The sequence below is a fragment of the Megalobrama amblycephala genome, linkage group LG19 (assembly GCF_018812025.1).
Source record: "Megalobrama amblycephala isolate DHTTF-2021 linkage group LG19, ASM1881202v1, whole genome shotgun sequence".
NCBI lineage: Eukaryota > Metazoa > Chordata > Actinopteri > Cypriniformes > Xenocyprididae > Megalobrama > Megalobrama amblycephala.
Genome location: NC_063062.1, coordinates 3,427,625 through 3,448,536, shown reverse-complemented (window position 1 = coordinate 3,448,536; position 20,912 = coordinate 3,427,625). Strand labels below are relative to the sequence as shown.

Sequence of the window (20,912 nt, the reverse complement as noted above, 5' to 3'; positions counted from 1 at the left end):
GATATATAAAAAGTGAATGAGGGTATAGGGTGCAATTTCAGATACAGCCTTGACCCATTTGTGGACCCATTGATTGCTCACAAAGCCAGTTTAATTTACCTGAACAGTCTGAGATACAGCATTGGAATTCAAGTACATCATTAAAAAAACAGAAATAAAAATAAAACCATTTTATGTGACAATACAATTGCGTAAAACATCAGAACTCTAAGTCTCATCATATATGAAGGAGCAACCACTGGGCAAAAACATTGTTCTCCGAGTGCTCTCCCCAATGTGTTTTTAAAATGTTCTTCTCTCCTAAATCACGTTAATTATACCTACAGAGCTTCAGCTCTCCAAATACCTGTCGGCATGATGAAACAGCTTAGCAATTCTTACAAATTTTTAAAGCAATTACAGACTCCTTTAAACCAAGAAGTGCAGCTTCACAGGGAGGGCTAAAGGAGTATTCCTTCAAGTACAGGCACAAATATGGACTCATTTAAGGCAGCAGGCTCTCCTCTCCTCATTAAGGGTTGCACTCAATTAAGTCTTGTTGGGTGATGGCAAAATTGCAGCAACAAAATCTAACCTACTCTTATCTGTCCAGAATGAAAGAGCATCAGGACAAGTGAGTGTGAGAAATAAAGGGAAGTGGCTAATTTAATGTATTGCTACAGAGTGGCTACTACATCTCTATTTAATGTCCCTAGTAGCTGCTGTGTAGGATAATATGGCTCACATACACACATTTCAGTGTCATTCGAGCTCCCCCTGCTGACCAGGAGTCTAACTGCAGCTAGTAGATTACCATCAACATGCATCTGTCTTTGTACCACATCCAGCCTGATTTTCTCCGCTCCGTAACTCACAACCATGTGCTCCTGCAGTATTAATGTAGTCCATCTTTGCTGTTTAAACAATGCTTTATTTTATTAATGCTAGCCCCATGTTTTATGTTTGAAAGCACTGAATCATTTAACATAAGCTGGGAACATTGCCATCCAATGGAAAGGAGAATCTGTCCATCCAAATTGTGACGGGCAGACATTGGGGATCTAGATGAATGATAAAAGGCAGCAGAGGCTGGAAAATATTGTATTATTAGAATGACCTGAATAGGTCCGATTGATAATATTGGTCATGACGTGGATTTTTTATTTTATTTTAATATGTTCCTTGAGGTTCACTTATAATGTTGATTTTTTTGCACATAAAAATGTTACTTGTCAGTAACGGCCACTGGAAACAGTATCAACCTTTCCATAGTTCCTAGAACTATTGGCTGAAGTACCCGGATTTTGCCATGTTCGCACCACAGGAACTAGGAATGATTTTAGTTCTAGGAACTCCTTTTGGGGGAACTAAATTAGCTCCTACTTCAGAGGAGGGTCTAAACCAGCTCTATAGGAACTGTCAGTGACTTAAGTGTACGTTGATTGGTCAAACGCATGTCAAATACCGGCACCCGGCATTTTTAAAAAGCTGTGTAAACATATTTGTACACACAGTATACAAATATGTAGTATTACAGTATTCAGTATTAAATTAGACATGTAATACTGAAAGTTGTCATAGGAGATTTCGTCTCTTAGCTCCACTTTTTGCTCTTTCAGTCTCGAGTGTGTGGAGTACGTCAGAAACTGAAGCACATCTGTATACTGTATCAGTGTAGACAGCATCAGTGATTATAATGGGTTCTGTTTGCTTTGACGCGACGCTCACATCCAGTGTAGGCAAATGACAGCCGTTAAGTGACTGAACGCCAGTGGGCGGGGCCTATGATGCGATGATGTATAACTATTGGTCGATGTCTTGATCTGGAGACAGTCATATGCAAATGTTTTTGCCCATGTGACATCACACATCCCACAATATCAGAACAAGACATTTTTGGAGCTTGATTAAATGCTTTGTTTATAATGAGGAGGACGTTTTAAGATATGAAACTTGCAGGATGATTTAATGGTACAAAGACCTCTTATATGTCAAAGATCAAGGCAAATTTGATTTCTCATGTCATGACCCTTTAATATAAAAACAAAAACCTGTGATTTGTTTCAGGCTAAAAGTCACATTTGGTCATGAAGCAAAATTCACTGTTACTTTTAGGAACACATCTCTCCAAGTAATTGAATAGAAAGTGCATCACAGCAGATGCAAAGTGCAAAGGCTGCATTCAAAATTTATTTAATTAGCAATGCTTGTCCTCATAGAAGAACATGCAGTGAATCTCAGGTTAACATCTGCAATGGAGTGACTAAGCGATGCATATAATTAAATTCCACCCAATTAATGAGATTTTTGCTGTGAAGGAACACAGTGTCATTGTCAGTCCAATTCCATGCTGGAGCCTAGAGAGTTTGATTTTGTTTGCAGATTCTTTTTTATAGAATGTAGTTTTAATCTGCAGTTTTACACTCTAAAAAAATGCTGGGTTAAGAACAACCCAGCGGTTGGGTTAAATGTTTGTCCAACATGCTGGGTAGTTTTATTTAACTCAACTATTGTTTAAAAATGACTATATGGCTGGCTTAAAATGAACCCAAAATAGGTTGGAAATTAAAACTCAGACACATAATTACTAGCCGAAGGTGAACATTTATTAATAAGCAATTTATTACATGTTTATTGTTTAATTGTTATTCATTAAACTTATGAATAAATGTTATTAAATTTATTAAACATATGAATGCATGTTAATTTCCAACATATTTTAGGTTCATTTTAAGAAACATAAAACTACCCAGCAGGTTGAGCAAACATTTAACCCAACCGCTGGGTTAAAACAACCCAACAACTTGGGTTGTTTTTAACCCAGCATTTTTACAGTGTATGATTCTTCCTTTGTATTCATTGCAAGCAGAGGAAGATAAAAGGTATAAAAGGTGTCTATATTTCTGCCTGCCTATTTCCATACTTGATCCACTTCCAGTTTTCTGAAGATTATTCCTAACAGGATCGGATATCAAACATAAAAATGTGCAGAGCGCAACAGGGTGTTATAATAAGGTATTACAGCAAATAAATGATTAATTTTCTGATAATTAAAAGATTTGAAGCAGAAAAGAATATGTATTTTCTTTTAATGGATTTATTTTTTGCATCAGACAAAAATTGACTGTCTCTGGACCAGCAGTTTTATTAACGATGCTAATAAGCTGCGTTGAATTTATGCTTGAAATTAGTCTGAAAATATATGGCTTCATAGATGCTGGTCAGTTATATGACTATTTGTCAAAGTAATGTATATGTCTTCAGTCTCAAGATAGATCGAGCTGACGTTCAAGAAACTGGCCCTTGTCCAAGTCCACCGTTCATGTGCATCTTAAAGCCATCTAATAGAGCAGCATACTTGTGTTAAAATTCAGGCCTTGTGCTCCCTCTGCCGCGTCTTGATTTATAATGCTGTAGGACTCAATTAAAACGCTAATGGCCATTACGATCGCTCGCTTTGCATGTAAATTTTCTTCTCAAATCATTTTCTCCCACCATCAACTTGTTCGGTGAGAGAAAATTACACAATAAAAAACACCAGTAGAATGGTATGAAAAGTTTACTAGTCAGTGTGAAAAAATTCATAATACTGTATGAGAATGTAAGGACTAATTCAATTTGATGGAGTTTTACTATACAATTGAAATTTGTAAATCTTAAAAAAAAGGCTTAATTTCATAAATAATTATAATTTTCTTTACAATGTAAGCATCTCAAAAAATGCATGTAAATGCAGTAATATTGTACTAACTGCATGTCATTATAGGATCAGATTGATACAATCCCTGATCTGTCCCTCTATCCATATTGGCCTGGCACCAAACAAAATAAAAGTACAATTGAAATATTCTAACCCAATTTTTATGAAGATAAATATTTGAAATGTGAGATGTAATTATATTAAAACAAATAGGAGAGAATATTTTGTTTTAAAAAAGTGAGGACTGAGGGTACTTTTTTTACTTACAAGACTAATGGAGCTTGAGTAAATGTTCTTCTCCTAAGCTTAAACTAGTGTGCAAAACATCTCCATTAACTGAAGTCCTGAGCACAGCATTTTCATTTAATATAAAAACAACTGCCTTTACAATGTGCTTCAACTTCCTCTAATGACCTAATTATCCAGTAATGATTCATTGACCATTTAAAACCCCTGTTTCTTCATCCCTTCCCGCTGGGTTTTTAACTAGCTGATTGATCAAAATATTTCTGCGCTCTCTCTCTCTCTTGATTAGTTGTATGCAAAGCTTTTATCTTGAATACCATCCCATCAGCTGTAATGATGCTGCAAAGTTATGCAGTCAATTAGCCTCTGCCAGGATGTAATTAGACCGATGGGATGCCATGTTTACTGAAATGTAAGCTAAGATGATGAAGTGGGTCATTGGTGTCTGCATCTATTGACAACACGATTATTTAGGCCTAGTCCACACGTACACGGGTATTTTTATGAACGTTTTTCGCATCCACATGAAAACGCAAAAACACGCTATGAAGTGCTGTCAAGAGCAACGGTTGGCAATATAACCCTAACCGTAAAGCCTTGTTGGCCAATCAGAAGCCTGGAAAAAATGTTATTACCGGTTCCGGTTCCGATGTCACAAGCCAAAATCTCCAGTTTCGCCGTCTACACAACAACACTGCAACTGGAGTTTCTGAAAATCTTTACCCTGGCAGGAGTTTTCAAAAAAGTTTCAGTGACCGGATACTGCGCTTGCGTGTGGACGAACAGCCAAACCGCAAAATACCCGTGTTCGTGTGGACAGGGCCTTAGTGTCGGCATGCACATTGCAAAGCTGAAACTGCCAATCCAATATACAGTTGCATGAAAAAGTATGTGAACCACTTGCAGAATCTGTGAAATGTGAATCATTTTAACAAAATGAGAGGGATCATACAAAATGCATGTTATTTTTTATTTAGTACTGTCCTGAGTAAGATATTTTACATAAAAGATGTTTGCATTTAGTTCACAAGACAAAACAATAGCTGAATTTATTAAAATAACCCCATTCATAAGTATGTGAAGCATTGATTCTCAATACTGTGTGTGGTCACCTGATGATCCACGACTGTTTTTATGTTTTGTGATGGTTGTTCATGAGTCTCTTGTTTGTTCTGAGCAGTTAAACTGAGCTCTGTTCTTCAGAAAAATCCTCCAGCTCCTGCAGATTCATCAGTTTTCAAGCATTTTTGCATATTTGAACCCTTTCCAGCAGTGACTGTATGATTTTGAGATTCATCTTTTCACACTGAGGACAACTGAGTGACTCGAACACAACTATTAAAAAAGGTTCAAACATTCACTGATGCTCCAGAAGGAAACATGATGCATTAAGGGTGAAAACTCTTGAACAGGAGGATGATCTCCAAATTTTTCTTATTTTGTTTAAATATAATTTTTTTTTTATTTAGTACTGCCCTTCGGAACCAACAGAAGATACTTGCATTTTTCCTGGAAGACAAATTAAGTACAATATTCCTTGATCTTCAAATTCAAAAGTTTTCACCCCCCATTTATTAATGCATCGTGTTTCCTTCTGAAGCATCAGGGAATGTTTGAACCTTTTTTAATAGTTGTGTTTGAGTCCCTCAATTGTCCTCAGTGTGAAAAGATGGATCTCAAAATCATTCAGTCACTGCTGGAAAGGGTTCAAATATGCAAAAGATGCTGGAAAACTGAAGAATCTGCAGGAGCTGGAGGATTTTTCTGAAGAACAGAGCTCAGTTTAACTGCTCAGGACAAACAAGAGACTCATGAACAACCATCACACAACAAAACAAAAAAAACAGTCATAGATCATAAAGGTAACCACACACAGTATTAAAGGCAGGGTACGTAAGAAATTTTGTTCCAAATTTGTTTAAACTTTCTATATATATATACATGCATAATTAAAATGTAAGAACTCTGATAAAAAGAGTATAAAAAATCGAGTGACTCTAGACCGTTTAATCTGTATTAAACACAGCTCATTATTTCCATCCGGGACGAAACATAGGATTGGCTTAGGCTGCTGTCACTCTCTCGCAACCATGGCAACCACCCTTTTGCCACACATGACCTGCCCACTTGCGCGCGCACGTTTGATTTGGGGAATTCAAGAGGCATGGATCCTAGGAATACCAAAACAATGGCAGAGAAACAGAAAGCAAAATTCACAGTACCGGCCTATGCAGTTAGTGTAGGCAAACCAGGCAAAAAAGGAAGACAGTAACAGTACAAGAAAAGGCAATGAACAAAAAGTCTTTGGATAAACAAAGAAATAAAACGCGAGTTAATATCGGCGTGGCTCTCCAGCGATGGCGAGAACTGAGGGAACTCAAGGGGCTGAAAAGTGACTCCTTGATGGCTTTATTTCTGCTGGACAGGTAAATCTTTCTTTTTGTATTTTGATCATACATATTTTTTTGTTTATTTTTTCATGAAGCATGTGTCATTAGCACACGTAGCTGCGTAATATAGCTAACATAACATTACTTAGCGAGCCGTAGTAGAGACGATAAATAATCTATAGGCCTAGCTCAAGATGATAGCTATAGTGTTGAATTGTGCATAATTTTGCTTTAGATAACTAAATACATGTTTAACAGATAGTAGGCCTAACGTTACTCCGCATCTAGGAACTTTTCTTAGAACTATATTTACCCTCTGTCTAACTCTTTTACCATGTTCACCTGTAAGTTTATCTGCACGTTTTTTTTGCCTTTGTTTTGTTTTTATATTCTCTACCTATGTTTACTGATGTCTTTATCTTGTATCTGTGTGTGTCGTACACACTTTGTTGTATGTGTGTGTTATTATTTTGTGTCTGCAATGCAGTTGTGAGTTGATATTTAAGTGTATGTTACTCTGTTTATCTGTAGAACAACGTATATGTTATGAATCTTACACGAAATTCATCTTCATCACAGTGTAAATGATGGTAATGGAAAAACGTGTATCATGCAACCTGTTTTTAGCTTTGCCTTATAGATAACTAACTCGTTAGCGAATTAAATTATGTTTATCTTCATAATTATAAAGTTATTTTTATTACATGTGATTCTGACATGATGTCACTACATGCACTGTGCTCCTTCCTCTCCGCTCGTCTCAGGTAAATAATGCGTCTTCCAGCTCAGTGGTCGGAGTCGCACGTTCATGCGTTTTGGGGGCGTGGCTTTGGAAGGAGCCCAGAAGGGAGGGGGTGGAGTGAATGGAAATAATGAGCTGTCTTTAAAACAGTCGTGAGAGGTCTACAGACACTCAATTTTTATACTTTCTTTTTCAGAGTACTTACATTTTAAATATGTATTGATATATAAATAAAGTTTAAACAAATTTTGAAAAAAAAGTTTTTTATACATTTTTTACCTACCCTGCCTTTAAGAATCAAGGGTTTACATTCTTTAAAATGGGGCCATTTTAATAAATTCAGCAATTTTTTTGTCTTGTGGATTATATGTAAACATCGTCTATGTAAAATATCTTACTCAGGACAGTACTAAATAAAAAATAACATGCATTTTGTATGATCCCTCTTATTTTGTTAAAATTATTCACATTTTCACAGATTCTGCAAGTGGTTCACATTCTTTTGCATGCAACTCTATATATGTATATGCGTGTGTGTGTAACTCTCTTACAACAAACACACTGCCAAACAGCAATACAGCATAGTTCAAAAGATAATAATAAATAAGTCTTTATGCACCTCTTTCTCATGGTTTCTCAATAGAATTCATAGAAGTTGTTGGACAAAACAATAGACACTTGGAAAATCCAAATATTTGGATGTGCAAATCTGCAACAATATACGGTAAAACTGTCGAGTAACGTTCGAGATAAGCTACGGTTTGACACCTTAGTTTGAGAATGGAACAAATTCTGCTTATTCTGCAGAGCGCGCGCAGTGTTTGCTTCCTTCTCAGACTGGCGCTGTTTAGATGCACTTCCTTGTCTTGAATCACTTGTGAAGATGTTGATTCCGATTATTTTCTTATTAGTTTTGAGCCCATTTGCAAGTGTTTTACATGCAGGTAAGTCAAGGCTTTTAGATATACAGCCAGCTAATTATATATGAATTACTTATTTATTTTAGCGTGTATTGCAATGCGCTTTTCAACTAGGATTCGACATGCATGTACAAACGGTTGCATTGAACTCGAACGCATGAGGCAAATTTACATTATGTGAAATCCGGATCAGCTGAAAGCGCAAAATGCAAATGCAAAGAGTCGGGGTCTTTCAGAGGATGAATGAATGTTGAACCGGGTCACAAAACCGGACGTTTTGTTCACGAATCGGCCAGAAAGAGCTGCGTGAGCTGATGATAAGCATTTAGCGTGTAAATGTTTATGATCAGCGTTTTCCAATAATTTGACTGAGGGGCGCAAAGTAATTTACTTTAACAGCAAGACAGAAGAAATGCTACAAATAAAACTTCCTGGTTTTATAAGTTTCGCGCAGTAAACAGCAATATTTGCTTACATAGGACAATCGTGTTTCCAGCAATCATGTGATATGCCATGGTGAAGGACAACGTAATGACGTATTAGCGTCATGACGCTTCTCTCAGTCGGAAGCCTGCATGGCTTCAAGTCTAGAGTCTTCCTCAGCATTAAACTATGGGGCGGTTTCCTGGACAGAGATTAAGCCTAGTCCTAGAATAAAATGGCCCTTTAAACCAGATTAACAGAAATCTGCTTTCTCTGTCATGGTTTAAAATAGTCCTAGACTTAGTCTAGTCCGGAGTTTAATAAGCTGATTTCCTGGATGAAGACTAGAGCTATTCCAGGACTAAATTGAGGCTTAAATTAAACCTACCAGGAGGTTCAGATTAACGTTGTGTTTCAAAGAAGACTCGTATTACTTGGATATATATCGATATTGATATACACTGTGTATATATATATATATATGTACACAACTGTTTTCAACATTGAAAATAATCATAAATGTTTCTTGAGCAGCAGATCAGCATATTAGAATGATTTCTGAAGGATCATGTGACACTGAAGACTGGAGTAATGATGCTGAAAATTCAGCTTTGCCATCACAGGAATAAATTACTTTGTGAAATATATTAAAATAGAAAACAGTTATTTTAAATTGTAATAATATTTCACAATATTACTGTTTTTTACTGTATTTTTAATTAAATAAATGTAGCCTTGGTGAGCAGATGAAACTTCTTTTAAAAACATTAAAAATCTTAGTGGTTCCAAACTTTTGGACTGTACTGTGTGTATATATATATATATATATATATATATATATATATATAGTTGTTGTTTTTTTATGCTGTTCACTTTATTTAAACAATTTATTTTGATTTAACACCATTGTTTCTGGTTTAAATGTGATTGTTTCATGTTAAATTGACATGAAATGGTTACTAGAACTCACCTGATGTTTTCATTTTGAAATAACATGTTTCAGTCAAGTATCCCAATCAAACAAGACTTTCACTTCCCATCATGCTTTGCACCGGGCTGAATTGGGAGAGTAAATGTTGAAAAAGTGTTATTTTATGCATTTTTTAGAAAGATGAGAATATGGAGAGACGTCTTACTGTTTAATGTTCTATTATGTAAAAGTTTTTGATATGATAGTGTTTTTTTGGAGATTACCATTGTGGTGAAGTGTAGAGCTTGTGCTTGGGTTGAGGACATGCTAACAAGAATTGGCTTTTTTATATAATGAAGCAGCCACTATGATAGTGCTTTAGATCAAACCAGTATCATTTCTAGACTGCTAACACTGATTATCACATGTGTAAAAAGTTATGTTTAGTTTTTTGCTATGTAAAGACGAAACAAAAGCATTAATAATTATAGGATTATTATATATGTAATTCATCTTTTTAAATAGAATTCATTACAAACATTTCCCGGCATTTCTTTCTTTCTTTTTTTTCACAGCTGATGTATTTTGCTTGCTCTAAAAGAACTGTCTCTTGTTTAGTAAAGGTTTATTTTTATTTATTTATTTTTGTTTTTGTTTTTGAGATTGCAGTCTTTTTCTGCTGCCATTGTTTTCCTTGGATTTGCTTCTCAGTTCCCTGCAATTTTAAGCTTTTCTTGGTTCATTCCATGTTTTACAGGCAACCTCTCTCATGCTAATTTAGATTAGCACAGTTGGTTTTAAAGGTGCCCTAGAACTTCTTTTTAAAAGATGTAATATAAGTCTAAGGTGTCCCCTGAATGTGTCTGTGAAGTTTCAGCTCAAAATACCCCATAGATATTTTTTAATTCATTTTTGTAACTGCCTATTTTGGGGCATCATTAACTATGCACCGATATATAGGCTGCGGCCCCTTTAAATCTCTCGCTCCCCTGCCCCGGAGCTCGCGCTTGCCTTGAACAGCATAAAAACAGTTCACACAGCTAATATAACCCTCAAAATGGATCTTTACAAGATGTTCGTCATGCATGCTGCATGCATACATCGGATCATGTGAGTAGAGTATTTATTTGGATGTATTACATCTGATTCTGAATGAGTTTGATAGTGCTCCGTGGCTAAAGCTAACATTACACGCTGTTGGAGAGATTTATAAAGAATGAAGTTGTGTTTATGAATTATACAGACTGCAAGTGTTTAAAAATGAAAATAGCGACGGCTCTCTTGTCTCCGTGAATACAGTAATAAACGATGGTAACTTTAACCACATTTAACAATACATTAAGCAACATGCTAACGAAACATTTAGAAAGACAATTCACAAATATCACTAAAAATATCATGTTATCATGGATCATGTCAGTTATTATTGCTCCATCTGCCATTTTTCGCTATTGTTCTTGCTTGCTTACCTAGTCTGATGATTCAGCTGTGCACAGATCCAGACGTTAATACTGGCTGCCCTTGTGTAATGCCTCGATCATGGGCTGGCATATGCAAATATTGGGGGCGTACATATTAATGATCCCAACTGTTACGTAACAGTTAGTGTTATGTTGAGATTCGCCTGTTCTTCAGAGGTCTTTTAAACAAATTAGATTTATATAAGAAGGAGGAAACAATGGAGTTTGAAACTCAGTGTATGTCTTTTCCATGTACTGAACTCTTGTTATTCAACTATGCCAATATAAATTCAATATTTAATTCTAGGGCACCTTTAAATTAATCTAGTTTATTTTAAGTCTGGACTCCATAGTCCAGGTTTTAGTAATCTGTACTTAATCTGTGTTTAAGAAAGCCATTTGTTAAGCCATGATTAACTATTCTAGATTAAGGCCTATCCTGGCTTAATTTAAACCCTGTCCGGGAAACCGCCCCTATATGAGACAGTCTAGTAATGCTGTCCTAAATTGAGGTGTAGTAAACAAAACACAAGAATATTGTGAAAAATAAACCCAAATAACTACATCTAAACTGATTAAAATACAGCATGTAAATTACTTGCGTCATTATAATTCACTACAGATTTGTTTTACTGCTCACTGATTTCTAGATAAAATATATTATAGATTAAATATATATTCTCTACTATAGATAAATGTTTCAGCAATGTTTCATTTTGACATGCCGCTTCTAACATCAAAACTTGGCAACCCGTGTATCATAATTTCGAGTTTCCCATTTGTAAATACAACTTTGCTCTGTCATTCATGTGCTCCAAACTTGTAATCATGATATTTCCAACTCCACTTGAAGGACACATAGGCTGGCATTGCTACGTCATGAAGGTGTCTGCCACAAAAATACACTGAATAACTACAAGAATAAAAAAACAAAACAAATTTACACAGTAAAATAACGTTTTCCATTGAAACAGTATAATATACCATAAAACAATGCATTTTCGGTAATATTTGTCATTTTAAGAAAAGAGGCCTATAGGCTACTTTCTTGAAAACGACAAATATTATCACCCAGAATGCATTGTTTTTACGGTATATTACTGTTTCAATGGAAAATGGTATTTTAATGTCTACATTTTTTTTTTTTTTTTTTTTTTTTCAGTTATCTTGTATGTGCAGTCATGGCACAAGAATACTATTAAAACTATTTGTGGAACAATTTTATTAAAAAAAATGTCATATTAATGCAATACAGCGAATGAAACGGGCAGTTTAGAATCATGTGACTAATTTACAACAAAATAAAACACATACCTTCATTTCTCAAAATGTTTTTTTATTTTATTTTATTTTATTTTTTTTGTCTTGCATTTCATAATGAAATCGGATAAAGGATTAGTCCACTTTTAAATAAAATTTTCCTGATAATTTACTCACCCCCATGTCATCCAAGATGTCCATGTCTTTCTTTCTTCAGTCAAAAAGAAATTAAGGTATTTGATTTTTTTAAAAAAAGGGAAGGCGTAGGACATACGGCGTAAGCGTTTTGAAGAATGTGGAAAACAGAAGCACGTGCAAGGCGATAATTTGTGATTATAAAGCATATACAGTTGTTTTTTTTTTTTTTTTTTTTTTAAATGGCCGATCGTTTCGTTAGATAAGACCCTTATTCCTCGTCTGGTATCATTTAAAGCCCTTTGAAGCTGCACTGAAACTAATTTTGACCTTCAACTGTCTGGAGGCCATTGAAGTCCACTATAAGGAGAAAAATCCTGGATTTTTTTTTTTTTAATCAAAAACCTTAATTTCTTTTCGACTGAAGAAAGAAAGACATGGACATCTTGGATGACATGGGAGTGAGTAAATTATCAGGAAATTTTTATTTACAAGTGGACTAATCCTATAAGCTCAGTGCAGACTCATTTTCTGCCAATTGTTTTTCATGAATTTGAATGTGTGCAAAAGATTGTGGGTACATACACTTGATGCATCCTTCAAAATATGCTGAACTAAGTATGCAAAACAAAGGCCACTTTTCAAGGATCCTTCTAACTGATACGGCCTTCGATGGAGTTTCACGGCATGGCAGTCAAGGTCTACAGCCAGAAACACCCAAAGTCTTTTAAATGAACTGATTCATGTAGTTGGACTTCTTCATCATTACAATGCAATCTTACCATAATTGAAACCTTAAGTTTCTTTCTTTGTATTCCCAGCGGAAGTGTTTCGGTTCTCTTCTTATTATGGAGATCACATGGTTCTGCAGAAAGCCCCAGCCAAAGCAGTCGTGTGGGGATTTGGACAGACAGGAGCCGAGGTTGTGGTGTCATTGTCTGAACCACACAAAGGGTCAGCAAGCTCTGCTCTTGTTGTCAATGGTAAGAATCAGTTACATGACTTTTGTCATTTTAAACCTGTATGACTGACTTTCTCCTGCAAAAGAATTCAAAACAGTGACAGTGTATTCCGGCTTTAATGTCTCACAGGTATTTGGCGCACAACTCTCAATCCTGTGGAGGCTGGTGGTCCCTACAATTTAACCGCATCTCAGAATACAACTAAAAGCTCAATCACGCTCACAGATGTGCTCTTTGGAGACATCTGGATATGTAGTGGACAAAGTAACATGGCATTCACTGTTAGTCAAGTGAGTACATTTCTCTTAACTCTTAAAGTTGACATCTTTCAGATGTGTAGTTAACCTAAAATATGTCTCATATTCTTTAAAAGTTGATTAATGCAACAGAGGAGCTGGCCATGGCGTCTAAGTTCCCTAACGTGAGGATCTTCCAGGCTGCCTTGGAGCAGAGCAGTAAGGAACTAATCGATCTTGCTGGAGTGGAAGTTCCTTGGTCTCGACCAACAGCGAGTATGGAATACTTTCTCGTAAACAGCTAAAATGGGATATTTGTTGCATTCTTGTTTTATCTTAAGAATGATGTCCAACCTGTTTTTTGTTTTCTTGATGAAAATTAAAACTTGTTAGCAAAATGCATGCATAACATACAGAGAGATAAACAGCTGTTCTTGTTGTCTTTTTGTGTTCGTCATTCAAGAATTGCTTGGTGGAAAGCCATTCAGCCATTTCTCTGCAGTTTGCTGGCTCTTTGGTCGCTATCTCTATGACACACTGACTTATCCCATCGGAATAGTAGAGTCGTGTTGGGGAGGCACACCTGTTGAAGCCTGGTCATCCCCAAGGGCTCTTCACAAGTGTGGATTGAAGAGCTCAGAGAGCAGGTATAATACTATAACACAATATTTACCGTTTTTAAGGTGTGTAATAAAATGTTTTCTTTTGGGGGGGGGGGGGGTGTTGGAAAGAAATTAATACTTTTATTCTGCAAGGATGCATTAAATTGATCAAAAGTGACAGTAAAGATGTATAATATTATAAACATTATTATACACATTACAACAATTTCAAATAGACAATAGACAAATAGACAACAATTTCCTCCGTTCATCTTCAGAACACAGTTTAAGATATTTTAGATTTAGTCCGAGAGCTTTCTGTCCCTCCATTGAAAATGTGTGTGCGGTATACTGTCCATGTCCAGAAAGGTAATGAAAACATCATCAAAGTAGTCCATGTGACATCAGTGGGTCAGAAGCATCGAAAATACATTTTGGTCCAAAAATAACAAAAACTACAACTTTATTCAGCATTGTCTTCTCTTCCGGGATCCTTTCCATTGAATTGATTCCATTGAACTGATTCCATTGAATTGATTCCATTGAATCCTTTCATCTGTCGGCGTTGGTAATGCACTTTTACATCACCGTGGTTGTTTTTGGCGATTAGGACATCTGCGACATGCACACTTACGCACCATTTTAAAAAATATAGCAATACCAAAATACAAACAACGTAGAATAGCTTGAATACAGCGTGCGTCTCCCTCAGACTGTAAACGAAGCTCGGGTGCACTAGATAACACGTCAGCAGTATCTTACATCAGCAGCGTCACTGCAGAGTCGTGAACCACACTCCAGAGCAGAAGGGGGCGGTAATGCACCAATAAGCTGGATGCCAACCGCCGTAAAACAGGAAAGAAGAAGATGAAGCGGAGTCGTGAAGGCGAATTGACAACAGACCCGGAAGAAAAGACAATGCTGAATAAAGTCGTAGTTTTTGTTATTTTTGGACCAAAATGTATTTTCGATGCTTCAACAAATTCTAACTAACCCTCTGATGTCACATGGACTACTTTGATGATGTTTTTATTACCTTTCTGGACATGGACAGTCTACCGTACACACATTTTCAATGGAGGGACAGAAAGCTCTCGGACTAAATCTAAAATATCTTAATTTGTGTTCTGAAGATGAACGGAGGTCTTACGGGTTTGGAACGACATGAGGGTGAGTCATTAATGACATCATTTTCATTTTTGGGTGAACTAACCCTTTAACATTCTCAATTTCTCTACCTGAATTCAGTGTTCCCTATAGTCCTCAGCCTGTGGAAAGTAACCTCTTGCTGAACCTGTCTGAAAAGTGGAAAAGTTCAGTGCTGTGGAATGCCATGATCCATCCATTACTCAACATGACCATAACAGGAGCCATTTGGTACCAAGGTAGTATTTCTCAGGTGAAGACTTATAGCCCTTATAACAATTATAACGTTCAAAGACTTGCTATTTTTTACTTTGTTTTTTGTCTCAGGTGAGGCTAATACAAACTACAACAGAGATGAATACAACTGCTCGTTCCCTGGCATGATTGACGACTGGAGGATGGCTTTCCATGAAGGCTCGGGTGGCCAAACTGCACTAGACTTCCCATTTGGATTCGTACAGGTGCCCTTAAAAAGAGAGGCTGCCCACCGCAGAGCCAATGGGTGGAGCCTAGACGGTCCAACCACACCCTAAACATAAGCATAACTCCACCCATTTTGTCCATGTCCAAAGAGGGGGTGCTGGACATCATTTGGCTCTACAGTGAACATCACTTTGCTTAAAGGATCAGTTCACTTCAGAATTCAAATTTCCTGATAATTTACTCACCCCCATGTCATCCAAGATATTTATGTCTTTCTTTCTTCAGTCGAAAAGAAATAAAGGTTTTTGAGGAAAACATTATAGATTTTTCTCCATAAAGTGGACTTCACTGGGGTTCAACGGGTTGAAGGTCCAAATTGCAGTTTCAGTGCAGCTTCAAAGGGCTCTACACGATCCCAGCTGAATTTTTATTTAAATAAAAATTTTATATACTTTTTAACCACAAATGATCATCTTGCACTAGCTCTGTGATGTGCCATGCATGACGTAATCACATTGGAAAGGTCATGCGTGACGTAGGCAGAAGTACCGATCCAGTGTCTACAAAGCGAACATGCAAAGACTAAGTCAAATGGCCTTTACGAAAAAAAGGTAAAATAACGATTTTTAAGTTGGAGAAGTTTTTTGCCCAACCATGGTTCTTCCGTGACCTTTCCAACATGATTACGTAATGCGTGGCGCATCGCAGAGCAGTGCATGATGAGCATTTGTGGTTAAAAAGTATATCTTTTTAACCACTGATTGTTTTGTTAGATAAGACCCTTATTCCTCGTCTGGGATCCTGTAGAGCTCTTTGAAGCCGCATTGAAACGGCAATTTGGACCTTCAACCCGTTGGTAACTGTTGTCCACTATATGGAGAAAAATCCTGGAATGTTTTCTTAAAACTTAATTTCTTTTGGACTGAAGAAAGAAAGACATAAAAATCTTGGATGACATGGCGGCGAGTAAATTATGAGGATTTTTTTATTCTTAATAATCCTTTAAATAGTAATGTAAGAAAAACTTCTTAATACTTTTGACATCAGTACTTATAACATGAAATTAAATTGCATATCCATTTCATTTCTAGCTAAGCACATTTCACAGAAAAGCTCAGAACGATGGGTTCAGAGAAATACGCTGGCATCAGACAGCAGACTATGGCTTTGCCCCTAACGAGCGCATGAAGAACACCTTTATGGCTGTTGCTATCGACTTACCTGATGATAAGTCCCCCTGGGGCAGGTGAGGAGCAGAAGAAATTGGAAGTTAAAGTGTTATTCCAATAGTTTAATGGAAGTGCTGGACTCTAACATGCTGATTTGCCTGTTTTTTGTGGGGGGTTCAATAGTATCCACCCAGAGTATAAACGGGATGTGGCACACAGACTTGTGCTGGGGGCAAGAGCTGTCGCCTACGGGGAGAAGAACGTGTCTTTCCAGGGACCTTTCCCTTCTCAGATCGTGCTCAACCAGTTTTTCATTCGCATTGTGTTTAATCAAAGGATATTAAAGGATATTAATGTCACCCTTGATGATAATTTTTTTGAGGTAAGATAACCTTCTAAAACATTCAAGTACATATTCAATTACAAAACTGTGATTTAAAAAAAAAAAAATATTGAAACGAGTGCTGGTTTTAAAGCTATAACACTTTTTGTTATACTGGTTGAAACTCTCTTCACATAATAGAAGTGGTCTAAATATTAAGAAATGTGCAGATATCTTCTGTGGAAGTCTCAGGACCAAAAAAAGAGTTTGTCCAATCACTGTTTTCGGTCTGAATGCAATGATAGGATGTCCTACCAGCCTGTCAGCATGTATTTCCATATACCTCCATGCACCTGCTCTCAGAGCTCTTTAAGTTATTTATATTCATTAGGGGTTCAAGCGCGTAGCCGTCGACAACATCTACAATGTCAACAAGGCCCAAACGGCCTGACGGGGGTGCCACAGCGATCAAAAGTATGAAATGGCTCATAACTCCTAAACCATTAGGCGTAGGCTCAAGTGTTTTATATCGTCCTTGGCTAAATCTTCGGGTATTTTGGATTTCTTTAAAACAATCTTTTGAAAACTAGTTGGTTTTTGACCCGATCGGAACCAAACCATTGCAACAAGATTCTACTTCACCGTTAATCACCGTTAATACAGTTTGACTATTATTTAAACATGCTGCTTTGGAATTATATTCACTGTGAAAAGTGATATATCTGAAATTAAAGTTTCATTTTATTCAAAAGGGTGTTAAAAAAGCCAATTATTCAAAATCTAATTTATTAACATTATAAAAATGTGGTCACAAACAAACAAAAACAGTAGTCAGGCTGAATGAAAAATTAAACCACTCTCTGTCAGTAGGTGGCGCTTATGGAACAGCAGAAATAGAGCTGTTTCCCCGGTAACCTCTGTAAACTCAGTTTTATATTATTCAGGCCTACGTGCATGTAAGCTTATCAGTTTGACAGAATTTTCTACTTCATTGTGTTATAAGAAGTCAAACTATATCATTTTCCATTATCAAAGCATTTGTTATGAAAAATAGCAACCTACACATAGCCTATAGAAACAACAGAAGATGTCATGTGTAATATAAATCTAGTGAATTCCCTTAATAGGTTATAAATTCTACAAGTTAGCCAAATTTACCATAATTACTACAATAAAACTATATAAATTCTAGTAAGGGTGGGTCATGAATAGTTTAAAAAGCTCCCTAATAATTGTTGGCGCAAGATGATGTTTGTCCTTTTTTCAGACTCATTTTGTTCATTTTGTCCATCAGTCTAGGTCACGTTTGACTTTCTCTTAAAGTGTTTAACTCTCAATAGAATTCAAATGGATCGCACATTTTATCATCAGTGTCGGGATGGCTCGTGGAAATCTTATGACACTTTTGGAGCGTGATAAGATTCAGAGTAGCCTATGTTTATGATTCGTGCACCACTAACGCATTAAATAAACAAGGCTTCATTTGCACTGATGGTCTTTTCAGTTTGTACGGGAACTTAGCGCTTATAAAAGCTCCGAACGCATGATGTAGGCTATATAGGTCTATAATTAATTAATAGTCTTATACTCACCACCATATTTCTCACACCGTGACCGCTGCAGTGAGAGAACTGTGCTCAATGCACCGCTAAAAACACCGAGCGGCTTTGATCGGAGATCTCTCACTGCAGCGCGAACACGCAATGTCAAGCCTGGTTTTTAGCCAATGATGAGCGGGAAAAGGTAGAATGGCAGAAGTGCTCATGCACCAATTACAACAAAGAATCGCGAGTTTACACAACAGCATTTGACAAACAGTTAAAGGAGAAGCTAACAGGACAATATTTTATGGACTTTCGAAGCAAAAAACAAGTGGGTATATGCAAATACTGATCCTTAGAAGTCGTAATACGCAAACAGCCCTGAGCAAAAAGTAAGCATACGGCGTATGCGTGCGTATCGCCCCGACTACACCACTGCGTACCACATGGTAGAACTCCTCATTCTGAGCAACTTTGCCTCGATGGACTGCCGCTGTCCATCAAATCGTTCATTAAATATTGGAGATTATTTCAAAAAACAACTTTGGTGAACTAGTCCTAAGTTTTGAGCTCAACCTCGGTAACTGTTAAAAAGCTTTAAAAACTATATATTTTCTATGGTAAATTGCCTGTATTTGCTGTAAATGGTCTTTTCCATCTATGATCAAATGTGTGTAAAGGCTTTAAAGTGCTTGAACCCCGATAATTGCTATATTTATTTTTATAATGTATATTTGTATTGTATATGTGCTTTGAGACATGACGCCATCTCTCGTGAAGCTTTGCAGACTCTGCTCTTGTATTTTGAAGGAGGCGTGGCTTCAGAAAGAAAGCGCATGCTTTTAAAGTTAGCTTGGTATTGCTAGCCTCTCCAAAATTGCCTACCCTACCTTTAAGGTGAGAATGCTACTGTCGAACTGACCTTGACTGTGTATGTTTTTTTTTTTTGTTGTTGTTGTTTTTTCTACTGTAGATCTGCTGCTTTGAGGAGAAAAAGTGTGGATCAGATGAGAATTGGTTGCCTTCTTCCATTATAAAACATGGCTTAAATGATGTCTTTATATCTATACCACCACCGTGTTCAGATGCTTCTGTTAAAGCGCTCCGTTATCTCTGGACAGACTGGCCCTGTAAATTTAAAGCCTGCCCCATCTACAGCTCTGATGGACTCTTACCTGCACCACCGTTCATCCTGGCCATAACAAAACAGTGACCAATGATGGTTATGTTTAAAAAATGTCTCTTCATATCATGTAGCTGTGAATTATAAATATATAAATGAGTAAACTGTTTACTGAGAGACAGATTTTAATGCACTTAATCTTTTTGAGTAACATAAGCTGGAAATGTCTGTAATTTAAACTTGACTGGAGAGCAATTTTACACAATTTCCACCCAATTCAGTCAGTTTGCACTTTAGATGTGTCCTTTTTTGACAGGTCACACATTTTATGTGGTATAATTTAAAACATTTTGTGTTGACAGGCCATAAAATGTTTTAGGTTGATTTTTGTCCTGTGACAGCATGATTTTAAAGTTTGTTCAGTGAAAAATTCATATTATGATATTATTTTTATCTAGGTTGAATGACATAAGTTTTTTTCTGTTTGTGGCCTTGAGAAAAAGCTTTCCTGCAGCTTTCCTTTCAAACCTATTTTTGTATTTTCAGTTTCAGGATTGGGTTTAGAAAATGTAAGCAATAAAAAGTGAAGAACTAATATTTACCAGAGACACTTTTGTTGAGGCCTATCTGGAATATAAAATCAATGTAAAGTGGAGCATTATCTGGCACTTAACAGAAAGTATGATTTGCATTTTCACTGAGATGCAAAACAGAGAGAGGTGTTACACTTTATTTTGATGGTCCACTTTAGACATACATTCTATTAACCATGTAAATTTGCAACTATACATCAAAATAAAGTGTTACCAAGAATTTAAGAGGAGGAAGTCTGGGTGATTTGAGACTTGAGAGGTTAAAACAGAGGCATTTTCTCCTTCACGGTAACAAGCGTAGAGTTTAAAGAGAATACATTTTAAACATGCTTTGTGTCTCTGATTAATCGAATATCAAAACTTGAATTTATTCTCATTGTTCAGGTTAATGATTGTCCTGAACAAATGTTTATTTATTCTTGAATATGTGGACTCCATACTGTCTATACAAAGCTCTTGGATAATGGGGGTCCCTGCCTCTCCTGTGAATATGAAGACTCATTAATTACATTCTCACAATCTCACTACATTCAATTTAGACTGCAAACTGGGTATTGGGTAATTATTTTTTATGCAAAGAAATTAAATAATTAAAAGGGATTTAAATGCACAATATGTAACATTTTTGGA

General features: G+C 36.4%; 1 protein-coding gene across 1 annotated transcript; it reads left to right on the top strand.

Annotated features, from left to right (window-relative positions):
* The first annotated feature begins 7,797 nt into the window (after positions 1-7,797).
* On the top strand, positions 7,798-20,295 carry siae (sialic acid acetylesterase). The gene is made up of 10 exons (XM_048169054.1): positions 7,798-8,001; positions 12,987-13,148; positions 13,257-13,417; positions 13,501-13,639; positions 13,827-14,010; positions 15,214-15,350; positions 15,439-15,572; positions 16,626-16,780; positions 16,887-17,085; positions 19,540-20,295. The coding sequence occupies exons 1-10, from the start codon at positions 7,941-7,943 to the stop codon at positions 19,777-19,779; spliced, it is 1,572 nt and encodes a 523-aa protein (XP_048025011.1). The 5' UTR covers positions 7,798-7,940; the 3' UTR covers positions 19,780-20,295.
* The last annotated feature ends 617 nt before the right edge of the window (positions 20,296-20,912 follow it).